The 19,968-nt window shown below is 38.7% G+C and overlaps 1 protein-coding gene and 2 long non-coding RNA genes across 12 annotated transcripts in view; 2 read left to right on the top strand and 1 right to left on the bottom strand.

The window, feature by feature from the left end:
- The window catches only part of LOC308458350, a 156,579-nt gene that overhangs the window by 113,632 nt on the left and 22,979 nt on the right, over window positions 1-19,968 (top strand). The gene's annotated exons all lie outside the window — the stretch shown is intronic.
- Window positions 10,839-19,968, bottom strand: part of AP3B1 (adaptor related protein complex 3 subunit beta 1) — a 147,667-nt gene continuing 138,537 nt past the window's right edge. For all 3 annotated transcript variants that reach the window (XM_080972376.1, XM_080972375.1, XM_080972377.1), the window contains one exon: window positions 10,839-11,581. In XM_080972376.1, the coding sequence (XP_080828502.1) occupies window positions 11,428-11,581 (154 nt within the window). In that variant the 3' untranslated portion in view covers window positions 10,839-11,427. The remainder of the gene's footprint in view (window positions 11,582-19,968) is intronic.
- Window positions 11,588-19,546, top strand: LOC308458523. The gene is made up of 3 exons (XR_013977517.1): window positions 11,588-15,262; window positions 15,520-17,199; window positions 17,556-19,546. It is a non-coding gene; the product is annotated as an uncharacterized lncRNA (long non-coding RNA).

Raw genomic sequence — 19,968 nt, 5'->3', positions numbered from 1 at the left:
AAACGTATCCATTCTTAAGGAAATCAGCCCCGAGTGCTCACTGGAAGGACAGATCGTGAAGCTGAGGCTCCAATACTTTGGCCACCTCATGAGAAGAGAAGACTCCCTGGAAAAGACCCTGATGTTGGGAAAGATGGAGGGCACAAGAAGAAGGGGACGACAGGATGAGATGGTTGGACAGCGTTCTCGAAGCTACAAACATGAATCTGACCAAGCTGAGGGAGGCAGTGGGAGCCAGGAGTGCCTGGCGTGCTCTAGTCCATGGGGTCACGAAGAGTCGGTCACGACTAAATGACTAAACAACAACAATTTTTAGAAACTAAACAGTATGTCAGAGATAACACAGAGATAAAATCCAGACTATCAGAAGGTGGAATAAACAACATGGATGTACACTAAGTTCTACTGATACAACATAGATTGTCCAGGAACAGGCTCTTCAATAGATGCACATGCATGTGTATATTTCGCTTGTGGTTCATCCAAGCAACTTACTCCATTGTGAACTCATGAGCTAAGGTAATATTTCTTGAAAAATGTTGAGAGGATTAACTGCGACTAAGGTGAATGATCCATTCAGATGTAATGTTTTCACTTGTAGACATCTGTCGAACTTTATGTACATCTGCAGACAACTAAACATTTTGGGACTAAGTGTTCTGTTTTGGTACTTTCAGTTCCTGCAGCAGCCACTCAAGAGATGAAGGTGGATTTAACCTATTGCAGCCTTAAAGGTTTTTTGGACCAGACAACTTGTGGATTTTGTGAATGCGTATATGAATATATTTATATATACTCTGTCTTTCATGCAGACACACAGCATCACTGTAATACTCGTTGTGGGGTTTTAACTCATCCAGAGATGACAACTGATCTTAAGATTCCTCAGTTGGGGTCCTGGCTAAATTCAAAAGGCCATCATCACCTCATGGGAGAAAAAATGAGACACCTGCTCATATTATATACCCAACACAGACAATATATTTATCCGCAGAACGGGGAGAGGCTTATTCATAAATGATGGTGACAACTACCTATAGCAGAAGTGTAAACATTTGCCCCACATGCTGCCCCATGCCACTGATAAGTAATGGAGAGGCCTGAGCCCTTCAGACTCCAGAGACTTTAATGACATAATGGGCATAGAACTTCCACATAAAACAGGAAGAGCAACTAACGAAACTTACAACATAAAACCCCCCTCCTGTCATTTTTATAGTAATAGTAAAACACTTTATTGAATTTATGAGCTACATAATGACTATGAAGAATGTAACTTGAATTAGAACCAACTTGGAAGTATAATATCACTATAAACCTTTTTCTATTAGCCTGCTCCTTTATTATTTTCTTCCATTGCCTTTAAAAAAAAACCAAAAAACCCTAAAGGGACGTTTACTTTCTTCAAGATTCTCCCTGGAATCTAGTTCACAATCTTTCTATAAATTCTAGGCTTTTCGAAAGGCTAAGAGCAGCACACAGTAGCATCATTTCAAGTTAAATAAAGTTTTGTAAAATATACAATACCATTTAAACAAAAGAGATATAGGATGTTTCTTTCATCATATATCTGACATTTTCAGATAAGACATGCAACACAATTTCTGTTCTTTATTATTGTTTCCAGAGTGGTAGCCGTGTCAGTCTTTTGCACTGAAAAACAACAGTCTTGTGGCACCTTAAAGGTGAACAAGATAAACAAATCTATTATGGCATAAAGTTTTGTGGACTGGAATCTACTTCATCGGATGCATGAATTGTTAACTTGAGCTTCTTTTTTAATAATAATAATAATAATAATAATAATAATACACGCAGCAGCTTCTTTTTTGGGGGGGGGGTATTTCTACCAGTCTTACATTATTTAGAGGTGTGTGCATGTGAGTTAGAACAGAATCCAAGATAGCCTTGCTTTTTGTCCATCCATTTCTTGAGGTGTGATCTAAAACACTGTTGTTAAAAGCCTAGGGGCTATTTTATATCCAGAGCCATTATTTTTGTGGCCAAGTTTGTAAATGAGCAATTGCAAGGGTGGGAAATGTACATAACACACTGAGAGCAGGATGTTTTACTGTGTTTTCCAATTCCGCTTTACTTCTTTAGTCTCTTGCCGTCTCCAAGGGATTTTCTGAAGGGGCAATAAAATAAAATGGGTGAAACAAAGCCATAAGCCGGTTAAGTCTGAAAGACATGTCATCTCATCTAAAAAGAAGAAACGGACCATTTCCACACGTAGAGCTGACAGCAACGCCTGAGCTAGCAATAGTGCTATTCCATTTGATTTATAGAATAATGGGGTGACAAATGATGACAAAAATAAACTTTTACTGCACTGAACTGCTCCTTTATTTATGAAATTTGGCCAAGTAGTGAAATCTTTTATCTGCAAGTTGTAACATGGAGTGGAAACGAGCGATTATGGTGTGGTAATAGTAATCCAGTGATGGAGGCCGAGTCAGTTGGAAATGGATTGAAGTAAAATAACTACTGCACCATGATAAATGTGAACAGCGCTTTGCTGACAGATGATCTAACAGGTGTTCATAACAACTATATAAGAGGATTTATTTATGACCAGCCACAGCCGCAGCACTGTAAATCAGCTCCAGCAGCTGCACACCACTGAAACCAAGTCCCTGATGGAGGAACGGTGCAAGAACCCAAAGAACACAATTCATTCCAGAATCATAATCACCAAATAACACTTTTTAGGCAATTATACCATACTGCAGAAATCAGAATGACTTTCAATTATGAAAAGTTAAGCTGCCAACTAACTTTCTCAAAACAAACAAACAAGCAGTATATGGACTAGCATGACAATAGGGTGCTTTTAGGAGACAACAGTCGAAAAGCAGAACTTGATGGGACTTACACCATAGTAGGGTTTTGCAATATATATGAATTTCTGACTCAGGAAAGCTGTACTAGAAGCCACCATATCATCTTATGGCAGGCACCACTGTTTTGAGAGTGAGAGGCTAAAGGCTTGTCTACTCCACTTTTCCAGAGCAAGGGCCAAACTGTGTCCCATTCTGGGCACCACAGTTTAGGAAGGATGTTAACAAGCTGGAACATGTGCAGAGGAGGGCAACCAAGATGATCAAAGGTCTGGAAACCAAGCCTTGTGAGGAACGGTTGAAAGAGCTGGGTATGTTTATCCTGGAAAAGAGACTGAGACTGAGAGGAGATGTGATAGTCATCTTCAAATATCTCAAGGGCTGTCACATGGAAGATGCAGTAAGCTTGTTTTCTCCTGCTTTTGAGGGTAGAACTCGAACCAATGACTTCAAGTTACAAGAAAGGAGATTCCGACTAAACATCAGGAAGAACTTTCTGGCAGTAAGAGCTGTTAGAAAGTAGAACGGACTCCCTCGGGAGGTTGTGGAGTCTGGTTCCTTGGAAGTTTTTAAGCAGAGATTGGATCCCCTGTCATGGATGCTTTAGTTGAGATTCCTGCATTGCAGGGGGTTGGGCTAGATTACCCTTGGAATCCTTTCCAACTCTACAATTGTATGATTAACTCTACCTTGCAATATGGAATCCACATTTAAGTTAATATAATGCTTTTAGCATCAGGACGTTTCAGCTGGTTTCTCAGAAGAGGGTTGTGATGCATCTCATCTTAGGTAGGCAAGGCTGGTTGAGGATCCACAAACTGATGCTCAATTAGCTAATCCAGTCATTTGCTCCGAGTTAGGATGGTTCAGCTCCACGTACCAACCAATGCATTTTAAACTATGTATACATCCTTGCATCAGTATGTTCTAGTTAATCACTAGGGCTGCAATATTTAATGGGATATATAAATTGATTAAAAAAAATTAATCGGGCAAACTAAAGAAGTACTTATGCAGATAACAAGTACAAGCTGAAAAGAGGTTTTTGGTCACAGATTATTCAGAAATTGTCTATCCGCTTCCAAAATTGCAAGCTGTAAGTAGTGAACCAAGGTGCATGGTTCTTTTCCTTTTATTACAACAATTTTGATTTCAAAACATCTAATTGAGATTTCATGTTTTAAATATTTTGAAAACAAGGTGATTGTCTCAAACACTCAAACACAAATATCTCAAATACTTCAACACAAAGTACTTCTCTACACTAGCTTAGGGCTCTGAACAGAAATGCAAAAATTAATTACCAACATGGTCAAGTGTTTCTCCAGAATCATGCCAGCAGGTGGTTGAACTAGAGCAGGGATGAGGCATCTGTGATGTTCCCTCTGATCCTTATGTCAGCCTCAGCCAGCATGTCCACTGGTCAGGTATGATGGGTGTTGGAATCTAGCAACGTTTGGAGGTTTGCCATTCCTGTACTTAAGAGTGAAAAAAGCACACCAGCAAATCATCAGTCCACACTCTTCTGGGTATGTTCAAAATGTAGTAATTTGTTGGTTGACGAAAGATACTCCTTCCAGATACATGGTCACATTTTCAGTGCTTTAAAATAAAGCTCTCCAGAAGTTCACAGCTTTCTGCTTTTGTTAAAACCTGATATAAGGTTGCTTAGTCCCTCCCTAAATCTATCCTTCCTCTTTACTATCCCTGTCCTTGAAGACTGTAACTCCCTCCCCTGCCCACCAGTCACCAGTAATGTCAGATACATTACCTGTTTTACATCCTTTATGTCACGTCACTTCCTCCACCCCAAGTCACTTTCCCAATATAGGGCAAGTGATGATTCAGTTTGACTCCACTACATCCTCCAAACTGTTATTAAAGCTATTTCTGGTACCCTTGCCAGAAATGGATGCTCTTCCACTTTGTGTTCCTGTTGGATCACCACCCTTCTGCCACTTCATGAAGTCCTTGATTATCCCATGAAACTTTGGGCCACTGTAATAATTTTGCCTGGATGGCTCAGCAAAATGAAATTTCAAGTGCATCCTTCCAGCATAGCTCCATACCAAGGACTACAGAAGTCTCCATAGAAACAGTGTTTTTATTGTTTTCACTATTCCTAAGACTCAGGGCCAAGTAACAATTTAAAAGAGAAGTCACAAGAAGGGCCAGTGATAATAACAGACCCTACCCAGTTGTGATACAATTGGCCAGAGAAAATAACCTATTACTGGCCAATTAAATATTTAATAAACATTAGCTTATTACTCAACTGGTAACAAGGTTCTTCACTAACAGGAAAGTTAATTACATATAGAAACCTTGTTAACGAAATAATGGGCTCAGGTAGAGTTCATAATAATTTATAGGATAATCCTTTTCCTTGCCAGTGCATACATCCAAAGAGGATTGTTGGCAAGGTTTCATAGAATTGCTGTATAAATGAATTTTGGAGATCACCTCTGGTATTCTGAGGTATATGGAAGCACAGTACAAGCTGTGCTTGCTTATCCAGCTCACTTCCTCAACCTGGTGCCCTCCAGGTGTCTTACACTGCAACTCTGATTAGTTCCAGCCATTGACCACATTGTCTGAGGCATTTGGAGGGCACCAGTTTGGAGAAGGCTGATCTAGTAAGACACTTTTTAATCATTCAGCGTATAAGTCAACTCTTTCTTCAAAATGAAGCAAAGGTCCTAAATTCTAGTAACTCCATTTCAAGCTCTTCAGCATCAAACCTCATGATGCTGAGCTGCCAAGATTCTGGTGCCTTAAAACTAGTTTTTCAATGGACATTTTACTATACTATAGAGAAGTGCTTCTGTCTCCTAAAACAAACTCAGCGTATGGAGAGGAAACAGTCCAGCAGCTGGTGGAGCTGGGCTTCTGAAAAAGCAATGAAGTGCTAAAAAGGGAAGATTTCAGAGCTGGACTAGCTGAGGAAGCTTTCACACTTTCAGAAGACTCCAGCAAAATACCAGAGAGGGTTTAAAGGTAGGGCAGTCAACAGTTGGATGAAGCAACACGAAGAACAGATTAAATGTCTCCATACCTTTCCAAAGGAGTAACTGAAGTTTCCAAAAATAATGGATTGCCTTCTCCTGGTTGCCTTTTGACAGCCAGACTGCATGTGCATGGGCTCAGCTTTCAATCTGCCCAATTCTCATCCATTGGCCTTTCTTTCTGTATCATCTGAAATGTACTTGAGGAAGGGCCTTCTCAGTGGCCAAACCTAATCTTTGGAGCAGTTTATGAGAAAGCTTCATCTAGCCCTCTTGTTGACAGCCTTTCACACATAGGCAAAGGCTTTTTATTTAAACATTTGGCCCGCTGGGCTGACTTGCTTTGTTTTGCTGCTCTGCATTTTAATATGCATTTGTAAACTAGTTTTTGAACTAGCTGCTTAATCTGTCTGCTCTTATCTGATTTTCTTGTGGCTTACCTGTTTTTGTATATTAGTTATTTTTTATTGTAGATTTTATTGTTGACTTGCCCATTTTTTAAATGGAAAAGTGAGGTGTAAATATAACAAGTAATAAATCAAGTCTTGGGGTACTTCAAGAGTGTGACTGCCTGCTTCTTTCCTGCAGCCTTATAGTAGCTAGAATGCCGTAGGGCAGAGAATCTCACTGATCTACATTGCATTTGTGGAGATAGCTTGTTTCCAATTTAGGAAACTCAGGAAGACTTGCTGCTGCTGTATTATAATGATAGCTCTTTGTTGTTTTAGAAAGGGACCAGAGATATAAATTTTCTGCCAATGCTTTAGTACCTCCAAATTCACAGTACCTTGTATAAAGCAGCAGGCTATACATGAAAAATGTTCACACTCTGAACTATGGAACAGAGTATTGATGCTCTAAAGGCAGCGAAGAAAAATAAAGGGGAGAAGGGGGGTGCAACTTACTCTCTTTTTTATAGTGTACATGTGGGATTTTGTGTCAGCATCAACTGGATAGGTTCTCTTTCTATTCACTTGTTACATTTCCTTGGTAGTGAGAGGGATTGGAGGAGCCCAAGGTGGGGTTGGTTGGTTGTGGTTGGCTGTAGTGAGGTTTGTTTGTATTTGTGAGGGGGTGGGGTTTGTTGGGTCAAGTAAGCCATATTGATTCATATAGTATTGGTGGGTTCTTGTTGGGCTGTGTATGCGATAAAGGGGAGCCATACTGGAGTGAAGGCATCCTCTTCTATTTGTCTGTGTGTCAGTTTCAGTCCATTGGTTAGCTTTTCTGGTAAAGCTGTTTCCCATACAACTTGGTACCAGTGGTCCATGTTCACTTCAGACAGGTCTCTCCATTGTCTGGCTATGAGGCTTCTGGCTGCTGAGAGTAGGTGGTTTATAAGCTCTTTATAATGTGAGTGTTCGTTATGATCTTGGAAAATGTTCAGTAGGGCCAGTTCTGGGGTGGCTCCCAATACCTGTTTAGTTATTTTGCATATCTCTTGTAGGACTGCTGTCCAAAGGGTTGGATTTTGGAGCATTCCCCCACATGTGGAGGTACTGCTGTATTGTTTAAGAAGGTGTTAGCCAGGGTATTTGGGTGTCCCCAAATTTGTCTTGTATTTCTTGTGTCAGTATGGGTTTGTTGTTTTTTAGATGGTGTAGACCTTTGGCTTGCCAGGTTTTTATCTGGAGGTTTTGTGCTGTGTGTTGGAATAGTGGGTGGTGAGCCACGGGTGTTAGTGGGGCTGGGCACAGTTTGCCTGCTTTTCCGTTCCATGCTTTAAGCGTGAACTGCATGAAGCTGTTTAGTGTTGTGGGGATTTTATTTAGTTTGTTTTGGAAAAGTAGTTATGCTGTTGTGGGGGTGTTTTCAATGGTGTCTCTCTCCAAGTGGACCCACTGTTTCGTCTCATCTTCTAGAATATATGGGATTATGTGGTGTACTTTGGTGGCGATGTAATATGATTCTATGATTCTAAGGGAGGGTGCAGGTATTTGCGGCTTATTCTTGGCTTTTTGTGTGAGAAAATAAACAAGTGTAGAGAACCTATATTAAGTGTTCTGTATGTTCTTTTAAGCACCCTTTAGGCAATTCTAAGCTGGTAGGCCCTCAAACCACTGCTGCTCTTGGCTTTGCACAAGCATCAAGCACAAGGTAAAAGAGGCTTCTTTGGGCTTCAGTCTTAGCTTGAAATACCTCAAGGAAAGCATGTTAAAGTTGTATAGAAAATGTTTCACCCTGTGATTGAAAGTGGCAGGCCAGATAGCAAGCGTTAGGGGAAGTTATAGCCTGGGGGTAGCCACACAGTTCCTTGTGCCCAGAATTTGTGCTCCTGGGCAACTGGGGCATATAGTCCCAAGATGTACAAGTAATCACCACATGCTTTTACATTATCTTACTCTTAGTCAAGAACCTGGCTATACTAGACTCATTACTGCAGTTGTTCCTGTTCTGTCTTCTATCACTCAATTTCAAACTCTAAAACAGCAGCACCATATAGAATTCCAAAAGTCTCTTGGCCCTAATATTTTTATTAGATTGGCCAATCATATTTCCAAATGCTGTACCAGCTCCTTCTGCTGGAACACAGATAGTTTTGTTTGGGATCAGGTGAGATTCATATAGCTTGCAGACTTTTTAGTCCTAAGGACATTCAGTCAGTTACTGCAACTCCTGATTTTAAGCTGTCTGTGGGCAGGGACCAATCTTGTTTTGCTTATGAAACAGTACTATGAAATTTAAAATAGTATTTTTAAATGTGCTGCTTATCCAATAAACTAACCACAATAAAGAATTAAAGTGTAGCCAAGCATGTTTTAAAATATCAACATTTACATTCACATTTTTAAAACAGGAAACATTTGCCCTAATTAAAACACATTATCCAAATTGATTAATCTGAGTCTTTCTCCCATTTAACTGTGGCAGATAATAGATTTGGGAATTCAAATTTAGTTCTCCCAAAAATTAGGATTCATAATAGATGCAACTATTTTATGTTACCTCAGGGTGTAATTTGAATGCATACAGTACTTTTGAGTGAAATATGTGTGCTTCACAGAAATTATTATTGTATTTTGAATTTACATTGGATTGCAATCAGGTCAGCAAACTACTCGCAGCACACACCTCATTCAGCTGCATATGATAATGAACTTTTAAAGATACTCTCTCATTAAAGGAAAAGAGTAGAAAAGGGTATCTAAAATGTATTCATTTTACTCATTCAACCACATTCGTATTATTCTTTTGCTAATATTTTCTACCTCTTAAAAAAATAAGTGATTTATGTAGCAATGAATACAATCTTCCTTGTATTTGAAAACTGAAAAACACATTTAGGCGAGTAATAAAAGTGAGCTTCAGCAAAACCAGAACTTTTAGGCATCACTGTGAATCACTATCACAGAATAAAAATTGAAACTTACTTACAGGACTTTTCTATATTGTGGTAACTTGGGCTTGCATAATAGCTAGGAATTTCCAGAGATGGAGTAAAAAACTTTTCATATTTTACCTGTTAGGTCAAAACTCTTGGCAAATAAATGAAGCTCTCTAGGACCATTGAATGAATGGGCATTGCTTAAGCAACCACATTTTTCAGTTTGATGTGGGTCTTCCTAAACCATCATGAGTGATCCCAATGGCTTTCTAACTAAACTTTCTAAACTCAAGAAGAGATAGTACTATCATAGTCTCTCTGACTCTTTTCCATCCAGATATTTGTAATTCCAATTGGGTCAAAATTATAATGTTTATATTTTCTCTAGGCATCTTTTCATTTTCTTCCAACTTCTCTCTCCTCCTCCTCCTCTTTTTGCATTTTTTAAACCCAACATAAAATATATAAATGAATATTTGCAGTGTCTTAGCTACCCACCTCCTCTTTTAGGGAAGCTTAGTGATCTCCAGATAGTTAGTTGGCACTGAGGTTGGATTTTCAGAATATGTTGAGTGGGTACTGTCCGCAGGGTAGAAGTTACAGTAATTCTTTGTTCTGTGCTATAACGGAGTGACTACTTTGCCATGTAACCTGTATGGAGCCAATGCCTGTATTTATAAAAATTGGTTGAATGCAGTACCATGCCCACTTCACTACTATGTTTACTTCTATGCCTCTAGCTTATATACAAATTGCATCTTAAATAATCTGCAGTCAATATGAAAAATGTTGTCTAAATCTGGCCTTAAATGAGACACTGAAACAGTTACTCACTAGTGGACCATTCAACAGAATTATACCATATAGATTTATGTGCTTTAGCAAAACCATTACAGAACCCAATAAAATCAGACATGATATCAAGGATACATTCTCATGATTGTCATATAACTTCCTTTATCAACTGACCTTGAACAACGTACATTGGCCAAATGGGGTAGTTCCAGAGTAGTAAAATGGAGACCTACTAAAAAGGCAAGATATATAAACCAGTTCTGAACCATGGATAGCTTGTTGGAACACGAACTGCATAACTGGGATTTTTAAATAATTTAATAGTATTTGAATATTAGTGACTTTCTCTTAATAAACCTTACACGGTCTCCTCTGACTATACAGTATATGTGTTGTTAGTGTTCCAGCGATCAGAGTGAGCTCTGTGACCTTTAGATACAAAACAAATTCTCTCTCTAAGCAGTTTTTAAACTCACACGAGCACAAACCTCTCTAGTCTACTTTATGTATTGGATGAGTAGGCTATTGACCATGGAAGATACAATAAATTGACTGTCCCTAAAGTGCCACAGAATCCTCATTTCTTCTCTAGTATAGAGAAGCTGCTGCATAAAGCTAAATTCTGTAACCAAATGATAATGCAGAAGAAAGGTGGTGTGATCACTTACATGTTACACTGGACAGAATAGACACATTTCCCAAACCCATCACCTATGATGTAAATCTAGAATTAAGTCTGTAATAAGTTGACTAATGAAACTCATTGCAATTTTTGAGGCTTTCTAAAAAGTAGAATTTCAACACTGAGGTTCTCAAGTAATAATCAAGTTGTAATAGAAATTTTGTTTTTAATAGCTCTCAGAAGAAAACAAATTTATCATAACATGACTTTATTAGAATCTCAATTTTTAGAAAATTATGGCAGCCATGAGGAACGATTAGATACAAATATATGCTCAAGTACAGAAGCAAATAGTCTCTGGGATATAAAAACTGCAAAATTTTATCTCTCTCAAACACTCCAGTACAATCAACACTGTGAAGGTGTTTTCCATATTGATTTCCTTGAATTTTATTTTAGTGTTCTGATTAAGCTGATTTTTCCCCAGTACCTTATTCCTCAGTCTTTTATTGTTTTCATGAGAGAAAACTAAACATGAAAATGAGGAAAGCAGAAAGAGTATGAGGCTAGGAAAAACACCTTGTAGATAACATTTATGAATTTAGCTGACAGTAAAGTACATGTTTCTTTGGTTAAAAAGCAAGGGGGAAAGATGCGAAGTACTTGCTTGTGTGTGATAGATGCACACTATAGCATTCTAAAACAGGAGACAAGAATGTCAAGAGTGTATTCTTCCCCCACTGCCAGATGGAAAGGCTATTATTATAAATGAAAGGCAGCAGTAGTGGATGCCAGGCACTTTTGTTGTGTGCCAGATTCTGAAGTCCAGATGTAAGCAGGTTACCCCTGGGACAGGACAGGCTTCAGCTCCCGCAGTAGAATAGAGCCAATCACGGTTTTCTCGGTGTTTATGATGAGCTGTGCTGTAGACCCTTCTTTCATCTCCACTGTGACTAGCAGCAGTGACCCACTATGCACCGTTTTAGCTGCAAATCTAGAGGATGGAAACAAAATCTGTGATTACCTTTTGTACAAAACAAAAAAACCCACAAGTGACGTTTTCCTAATTCAATGAAGTTATATATCACCAGCATTTTTTGTAACAAAATCCCCAAGTCATGAACATACCATAGCACAATACAAATGCAACTTCATAACGGAAATAGAAGAAAATTAAGACAGCTTAAAGCAGGCTTTAGAAGGCAGTCAAATTTACACAATCCCTAATTTTTATATACCAACAACCTGAACTTTAGCTGAGAGCAAACAGATTATTAGGCAACACAAGTGTTGAATTATTCAAAATACAGTAATCCTATTAAAATACATTTAAAATTAGACAGCTAACCAAAGTTACCAAAGTTAACAACACATAGCTCAATAGGAAAAGTTTTTCTCTCAGCACATAACCTCACACGTGGGGACAGGACTTCCAATGTAATCAATCTTTCCATTTTTATTTCTCTGATAATTAATACACTTCTAAGAACTTTATGTAATGAAAGCAAACTTGAGATCTAATCTTCGAATACTAAATTCCAAAACATGAAGAACCTACTCATTACATGGAATTAAAAGCAAACTAGTATCTTAAGCACTGCAATTGACTGAAAAGCCATTTTAGGCACAATGAACTTCTGTCAATCCTGTTAATTCATTCTGCATGCACAGCGAGACCCTAGAGACAGAAAGGGAAGGGAAGGCAACAGCCCATCCTTCCATGTTCCACAAAGCATACTACCCCCCCCCCCTTTTCAAAAAAGAAGAACCACCCAGAGAACAACAAAGTTGCTGCACATGGGCTTTTGAAAACACTAACAAGTGTAGAGCAGGTCTGTGACCCTCTGTGACCCCACTTTGCAGGGCCAATTCCCTCTCCCCTTTCTGAATGACACGTGTCTGAATCAGAGCCATCTGCCTCAATTTGCGCAACATCTTCAGCCACAATAGGACCCAGTTAGCCCTGACAACGGCTCACAATACATAAAAATAAAACTGCTGACAGCACGCCATCAGCTATTCAAGAGCAAACCAACTGGTCAGTGTCTCATGTCTGACAATTAGCATGGGCCTTGCACAGCGCCTCCTGGGCTCCTTAGGGATCTGTTTAATTACCATCAACATAAAAGAGGGAGTTTATCAGCAGATACTCAAAAAGCTTCTCTCTAGACTTAATTAAAATATTAGCCTCTTCAGCAGGAAGCAGATTCTCTTTAAATGAAAAGTAATTTCTTTTTTAAAAAATTAAGCATATCAACCTCAAAATCTTGTAACACATTACACTAATTTAGGAAACATAAGTCATCCTTAAATGTCACTCTTCTTACAGGTCAATATATTTCTTTTATTCAGATTAGATACACAATTTCCACTCTTTATATCCAATAAGAAAATAATCCCTATCCAATGAAAAGATTTCAAAGAAATACCAGCAGTCCCATTTAGTATCTTTACCATGATGTTAAAATCTATGTTTCTCCCATCAATTTGGAAAGGGTGATAATTATGTAAACAATAGTCTTATTAGTCTCTTTATTTATTTAACACTTGTGTCTTGGGACTACAGAGAAACAGATTATGCCTGAATTCACACAATTAAAGCTCCAGAGCTGGGGCTTCCTAGCCCCAAGGCTCATTTTACTCCTGTTCTAGCCTAAACTGCAAGTGATATAAAGTCAATGTTATTATAAAAGCAAACACAGCCCAAAGGCACAATGAGGGTCAATTCTGGCTGGGTGCCTTTGTGTGTCGTTTAAAGCAATTAGATAAGGAAAATTTATTTGAAATGAATACTTCAGAATGCCTTTTCAAAAAGAAGATACTGTTGTCAACTAATGGGTCAGTGAAGGCTATCTTAAACTAAAGTTCTAACTTCCAGTGTAGCATGGATTAATGTAGCTTTTGTCTCTAAGGGGAACTAATGTTGGGAGCACTTACTGATATCAGATGACTAGTAGAATCTCACATGACACTTAACTGTTTAAAAAAATCTATTTAAAATGGAAGGCAAGTTTGGCTGCAAATGATTATGGACAGTGGAAAGTAAACACCTTACTAATATCTAAGCAACTTGCACAGTAGACATATGGCAAGTACAGAACACTGTACTCAAGGACACACGTGGTCTTATGTGGCATGGCGGACGATGGCTGGAACTATGCTAGGCAATAGGAAACCGATTTGTTTAATTCCTGGACTGGTTTGATCACATACAAAAATGGAATTGCAGTGGTGCAAGAGTCCAGGTTTTAGCAGATGTAATAAGGGGAGCTGAACCCTCTCAATACCTGTTCATTTACTATCCAGAGCCTCTCCCCCTCAGACACTTTTCATCCAACCAAGTAGAGTCTTCAGGTATTATAGCTTGGATGAGGGGAAATGAGACAGGAAGGATGAACTGCCAGAAGGTAAACTAGGAAGGAAGGTTCACCACCCCTGCTCCAACCCTTCTCCTCCAGTTTTTCAATAATATTCAAGGATTCATTCACCACTTTATATGTGATTAGGAGAGACTCAAGTCTAAAGAAACTGCTGGAATCACATGTAGTTTGAGGTGGAATTTACTATGTCCCTTAATAAAAATATGTTTCTTGGAGACAACAGGCATCTTTGAATGTTGAGCTTGTTTCTGTGACAAGTTCAAATGTCAGCAAATCATGAAAGTTTATATTAACTCATGAAAGATTTAATATAATGAAGCAGCTGAATCACAACTGAGATAATACATATACTATGGCAATAAAAGCAATGTTCTCTCATCAACAAAAGTGAATCTTTTGTACAGTAAGTGTCTGGTCATCATAAACACATAAATATTATCTGTCAACACAGCAGCACCTACTGCTTCATTTCCCCCCAGAGTACATGGAGTTCCTACAATGGAAAATAGTGCAGAACAGACACAAAACACAGAATGTAATTGCTTTAAGAATACGATGGCCTCACAGTGGTCTAATTAGGAGACTTAACAAACATGAAAATATAGTTAAATAATTTCCTCACTAAGGCACATGGTAGCTTCATTTGGACAAAGCTGAAATATGGTCTAGGACTAAGGGTATGGGTCGGGGAAGGCTTGTTCACAAAGTGTGGCCATAAGGAGAAGATTGGAAACTTTCACTTCTGTTTTTAGCTAACCACAGTGCAGTGTTATGTCTAAACTAGGCTAACTGTGCTTGGTCTTACCTATAGTGTATGAGGTGTTAGGAGAAGGGTAGTATTTCTGGTGGGGGATATGTCCTGCTCCTTCCGCAGTAGTTTGTCCACCTTTGGTCTCCACCCTGCACTCAGCATTCACCTGTGGCTCCAAGAAGTTGTCAGCATGTGACAGCAGCCACACTCTGGGGAATGGCTTCATCTGGCTGGCTAAACCAGGTGAGGATCAAATAACGGTACTGCTCTAATGTAGTTTGTTTGTTTTTTTCTTGTGGGCTGGCACAGCTGTCCTTGTTTTTGAGTAAAATGCAAGTTGTTTATTCCCTAGTATGACAATGCATGCAAGCATAATATGAATGATGTTATAAAACCATGCAACTGTAGAAGCAGCATTCATTCTCTCTTTTGAATGATTATACAATATCAGTATGGAACATAGAAAGCATATTCTTTTATCCATGCTTTCCTCCTTTGTTATATGCAGCTGTACAGTTATGTTATTTTTCTCTACAGATCTACCGTATTTTTCGCTCTATAAGACACACCTGACCACAAGACGCACCTAGTTTTTGGAGGAGGAAAACAAGAAAAAAAATATTCTGAATCTCAGAAGCCAGAACAGCAAGAGGGATCGCTGCGCAGTGAAAGCAGCAATCCCTTTTGCTGTTCTAGCTTCTGGGATAGCTGCGCAGCCTGCATTCGCTCCATAAGACGCACACACATTTCCCCTAACTTTTTAGGAGGGAAAAAGTGAGTCTTATAGAGCAAAAAATACAGTATATACTGGGTTTTTGTTCTACTCTAAGATGATCATTTGATTGTATTTTAACTGCAATAAAATTTTGACATAAAGTCTGAAATAGAATTGTTTTATAGATTTCAGATAAAGAAGAAAAAATATTATCCATAAGCATATATAGTCATCCTCCCCACCCCACCCCAATTCATGTCACAAAGCAGTGTCTAGTACAGGAGTGGCTGCCAGTTGTTGCTTGAACTTATGTGAGTTGTAATCTAACAACATCTGGAAAGCACCATGTTTGCTACGCTGGTCTATTAAGATACTGATCACAACACACCCCCACCCTGAAAAAATTAAGCCACTGCAACTATTCTTAGTGCTTTCCATGCTTTTACAGTGCAGATAAGGCTTACAAAGTTTCAGATTTCTAGTACTAATTAAAATTTAAAAAAAATATGGGGGGGTACTTGAGCCTTCAAACAACATACAAAATGTTTGCATATAAAAGTTTCATTAACACTTATTTCTACTAATACTGCACACTTTCTCTATTTTTTTCCGAATAGTCTGTAATTCTTCTTAGTTCATTTTCCTCCTCTGTTCAAATTTGCTAGTCACCAGAAGCTGTTACAATGGCCCTTTCATACTAAAACTTTTCTCCCCCTACCTTGTACATGAAGCCTTCAATTACTGCCTGCTGAAGCAGACAGAATCCTATTAGTAAGAAAGACGATCACAAGATGCAATGCCCAGCCCTAGCTGTATAAAAATAATTAGCCCAAAGTTGACAAATGTAATGAATTTGCACAATGAATGTATTTAAGAAATTTCCTGTGAATTAGTCTTCTAATCCCAAACACCAGAATGAAAGGTTAGAACATGTAATGCTGTATGGTATTAGGGCAGAGATATATAAATAACTGATAACATCAGTACCCTATAGCTGCCACAAACCCTTCAAAGGATATCATGCAAACCAAAAGAAAGCATTATTTCAGCCAAGTCTTAGAGTAAAACAGCTGTGTCCATTAACTTCAGTGGATCTATTCTGAGTAGGAGTAGAATTGAGCACCTCTCAATGTGATCCTATGTGATTCTCAAAGTGATCCAATTACGTGTCATCTATGACATAACAATTTATGGGGCATTAACAAAGTTACTGTTAGGAGGCAACTAATGTATATATTAATAGTGACACATGGTTTCTAGTCCCACGTTTCTCTTGTACAGTGGTACCTCGGGTTACAGACGCTTCAGGTTACAGACTCCGCTAACCCAGAAATAATAGTACAGTGGTGCCTCGCAAGACGAAATCAATCTGTTCCGCGAGTCTCTTCATCTTGCGGTTTTTTCATCTTGCGAAGCACGACTATTAGCAGCTTAGCGGCTATTAACGGCTTAGTGGCTTTAAGAAAAAGGAAACAAACTCGCAAGAACTCGCAAGACGTTTCATCTTGCGAAGCAAGCCCATAGGGAAATTCGTCTTGCGGAACGACTCAAAAAACGGAAAACTCTTTCGTCTTGCGCATTTTTCGTCTTGCGAGGCATTCGTCTTGCGAGGTACCACTGTACCTCGGGTTAAGAACTTTGCTTCAGGATGAGAACTGAAATCATGCTCTGGCGGTGCGGCGGCAGCGGGAGGCCCCATTAGCTAAAGTGGTACCTCAGGTTAAGAACATTTTCAGGTTAAGAACGGACCTCCAGAACAAACTACAGTGGTGCCTCGCAAGACGAAAAGAATCAGTTCCGCGAGTCTCTTCGTCTTGCGGTTTTTTCCGTCTTGCGAAGCAAGCCCATTAGCGGATTAGCGCTATTAGCGGATCAGCTGTTAAGTGGCTTAGCGGATCAGCTGATAAGCGGCTTAACGGCTTAGGATAAGCTGATAAGCGGCTTAGCGGCTTGGGAAAAGGGGGGGAGGAAAAAAACCCGCAGGAACTCGCAAGACATTTTCGTCTTGCGAAGCAAGCCCATAGGAAATTCGTTTTGCAAAGCACCTCCAAAACGGAAAACCCTTTCGTCTAGCGGGTTTTCCGTCTTGCGAGGCATTCGTCTTGCGGGGCACCACTGTAAGTTCTTAACCTGAGGTACCACAGTAATATAAATGTACATCGACTGCAGGGCATTTGCAGTTCAACTCTTCTTTCACCAATAGATCCCCTCCTTTAATCTCCCTGGGGGTGTTGCTACAGGGGAGAATTGGTGGGAGCAGTTAAAACACCTTGATCCTACTGAATTTTCTCTACAAGCATCCCACTTCCATGTCACCTTGACAAATTTAGGTTGGGGAATATTATGTCTGACAACAAATCACACAGTTCTGTTTTCGCCTAAAAATATAGTTATCCCAAGACAGGTTATTCTGAGCTCCCTCATCAATAACAGGAAATGATGTGGATACATCTAAATCTCTATATACAGAGTGGCTCCTTCCATTGATAGTGACCCCAAGATGAACAAGAGCTACATGTATAATCTGAGCAAACACACACCTCCAGTCTGGCAGCCATATTTCTATTATTTTATTATAATAGTACCTACGTACATTGAAAATACAATTCAGTTTGTATTTTAAAAAACCCAAAATGATTCATTTTGCCTTTTAATACATCATTTATGCTATTGTGATCAATTCTTCCTATTAAAAAGGTTCGGCTTCTCCAATTTTTCAGTATATATAGCTTTAAAAGGAAAATAAATTAAAAAGAAATTAGAATTGTTTACTTTCCATCTAGCAGAAGCAGCTATAAAACTCAATTTGCAAAACTGAATATGGTGTTTTAGGGGGGAAATATTTTTTCAAATAATTCATAGTGGTTTAAACTTAAACATAACACCGGTTTGCAAACATGAAATGCATTATGTTTAAAGAATTAAACCACAAAAAGCTTTTTTACATTGCTAGAAAGAAAGTGATCAACTTATTTTGTACTTTATAATTTCAGATACAGAAGCAGTGCTGTCCTCTAGTGGACGGCAAACAGGATGGTAGTATAACCTATTTTGATTCACTTAAAACACCCAAAGAGTTAGCCAGCAAGCTTCCTTCCTACCTACCTATCTATCTATCTATCTATCTATCTATCTATCACTATTTGTATTTAATTGATATTGGAGTTTAAAAGACCCTTAAGTAAGTAGTGCTCTGCAAATACAACAATTTGATATTTAGCAAAAAAGACTTCCAGATAGAAACATAATAAAGAGGCATAATGATCATGATACTTATGGGCATATATTCCCCCCACTCCATTAAAAAATAGAGGTAGGGAGAAATACTTCATCACAACATTGGCCATGATTCCAACATCTCCATTAAAACAAATCAGTTGCTTCCCTATTTTTATTCTTTTGGTTTTCTGCCTTAGTTGGGAAAATGTACAGGACATTTCCTTAAGGAGTAGTGCAAAAACGGCCTGGTGCTTTATTAATTACTAGAGGAGTGATAGGCCATGGGTTTAAAACTGGATGGTCATTAACTATCTGGGGGAAACTGTTTGAAGGTCATTGCTAACTTCAGTAGTCAATTATAAGGCAGATAAGAATAATTAATACCATGTTTAGGTAATTTGAAAGCTGAGTGCCATAATGGGAAAGGTCTCACTGCTTTATGGATGTATTTTGGTTTGATCAACTCAACAGTTAAAAAACCAGGAGTGGAAACAGTTACAGTTTAAAACAAACTTAGTTGGTCTCTAAGGTGCTCCTGGACTACTTTTTTAAATATTTTGACTGCGTCAGACCAACATGGCTACTTACCCGAGTTTAAAACAAGTCAGTATAAGAGCTAATGGCTACAAACGGACCATTAACACATTCTAGGTTAGAAAACTAGGTGTTTTTAAATTATAAACATTAATATTATGGAATTGTTCCAACAACCGTTCATTGAAGACCAATAACTCGGTTGGAGTATAAAATAGCATTGGACACATTTAAGAAGAGTCTTCTCATTTTAATTCTAGTACCCCAGCAGTCAGGTTTCCCGTATCTTATGGATCTCTCCCCTAGAGTATCAGTACAGGTTTTGCTCAGATCTGAACTAATAGCTAAAATTACAACTTGGGGCAAAAAAATATCCCCAACCACCCAGTAATATTAGCTGGTAACACTGGGGGTTTGTTTGCATTTCATGCAGCATGTAACTTGAGTCACTTGCTTTTTGGTATGCAAAACCTTGACTACCACTTTCCTATGATCTAAACTATGTGAGCTTATTTACATGGGGGGGTGCTATTTTGCAACAGGGGGTTGTTATTTATAGCCTTTGTGTCCCTACTGCTCTATAATTTTATGTGCCAACCCTGGATGGGTTTTCTTCTCTTTACCCTGCTGCTTCCATAGCATTACTCCCACAATCACATACTGGAGCAGGAGTAGCTTTCACACAGCACCACAGATCTGTCAGATGTTCATAGAAATTTGACTCTCCAGCAATGGCCTTGGTATTTATGGGATCGTTGATTGATTGATTGATTGATTGATTC

Source organism: Podarcis pityusensis (genome assembly GCF_964106645.2).
Source record: "Podarcis pityusensis genome assembly, chromosome: 11".
NCBI lineage: Eukaryota > Metazoa > Chordata > Lepidosauria > Squamata > Lacertidae > Podarcis > Podarcis pityusensis.
Note: the sequence above shows the minus strand (reverse complement) of the source record. Positions and strands in the feature narration are given on the sequence as shown.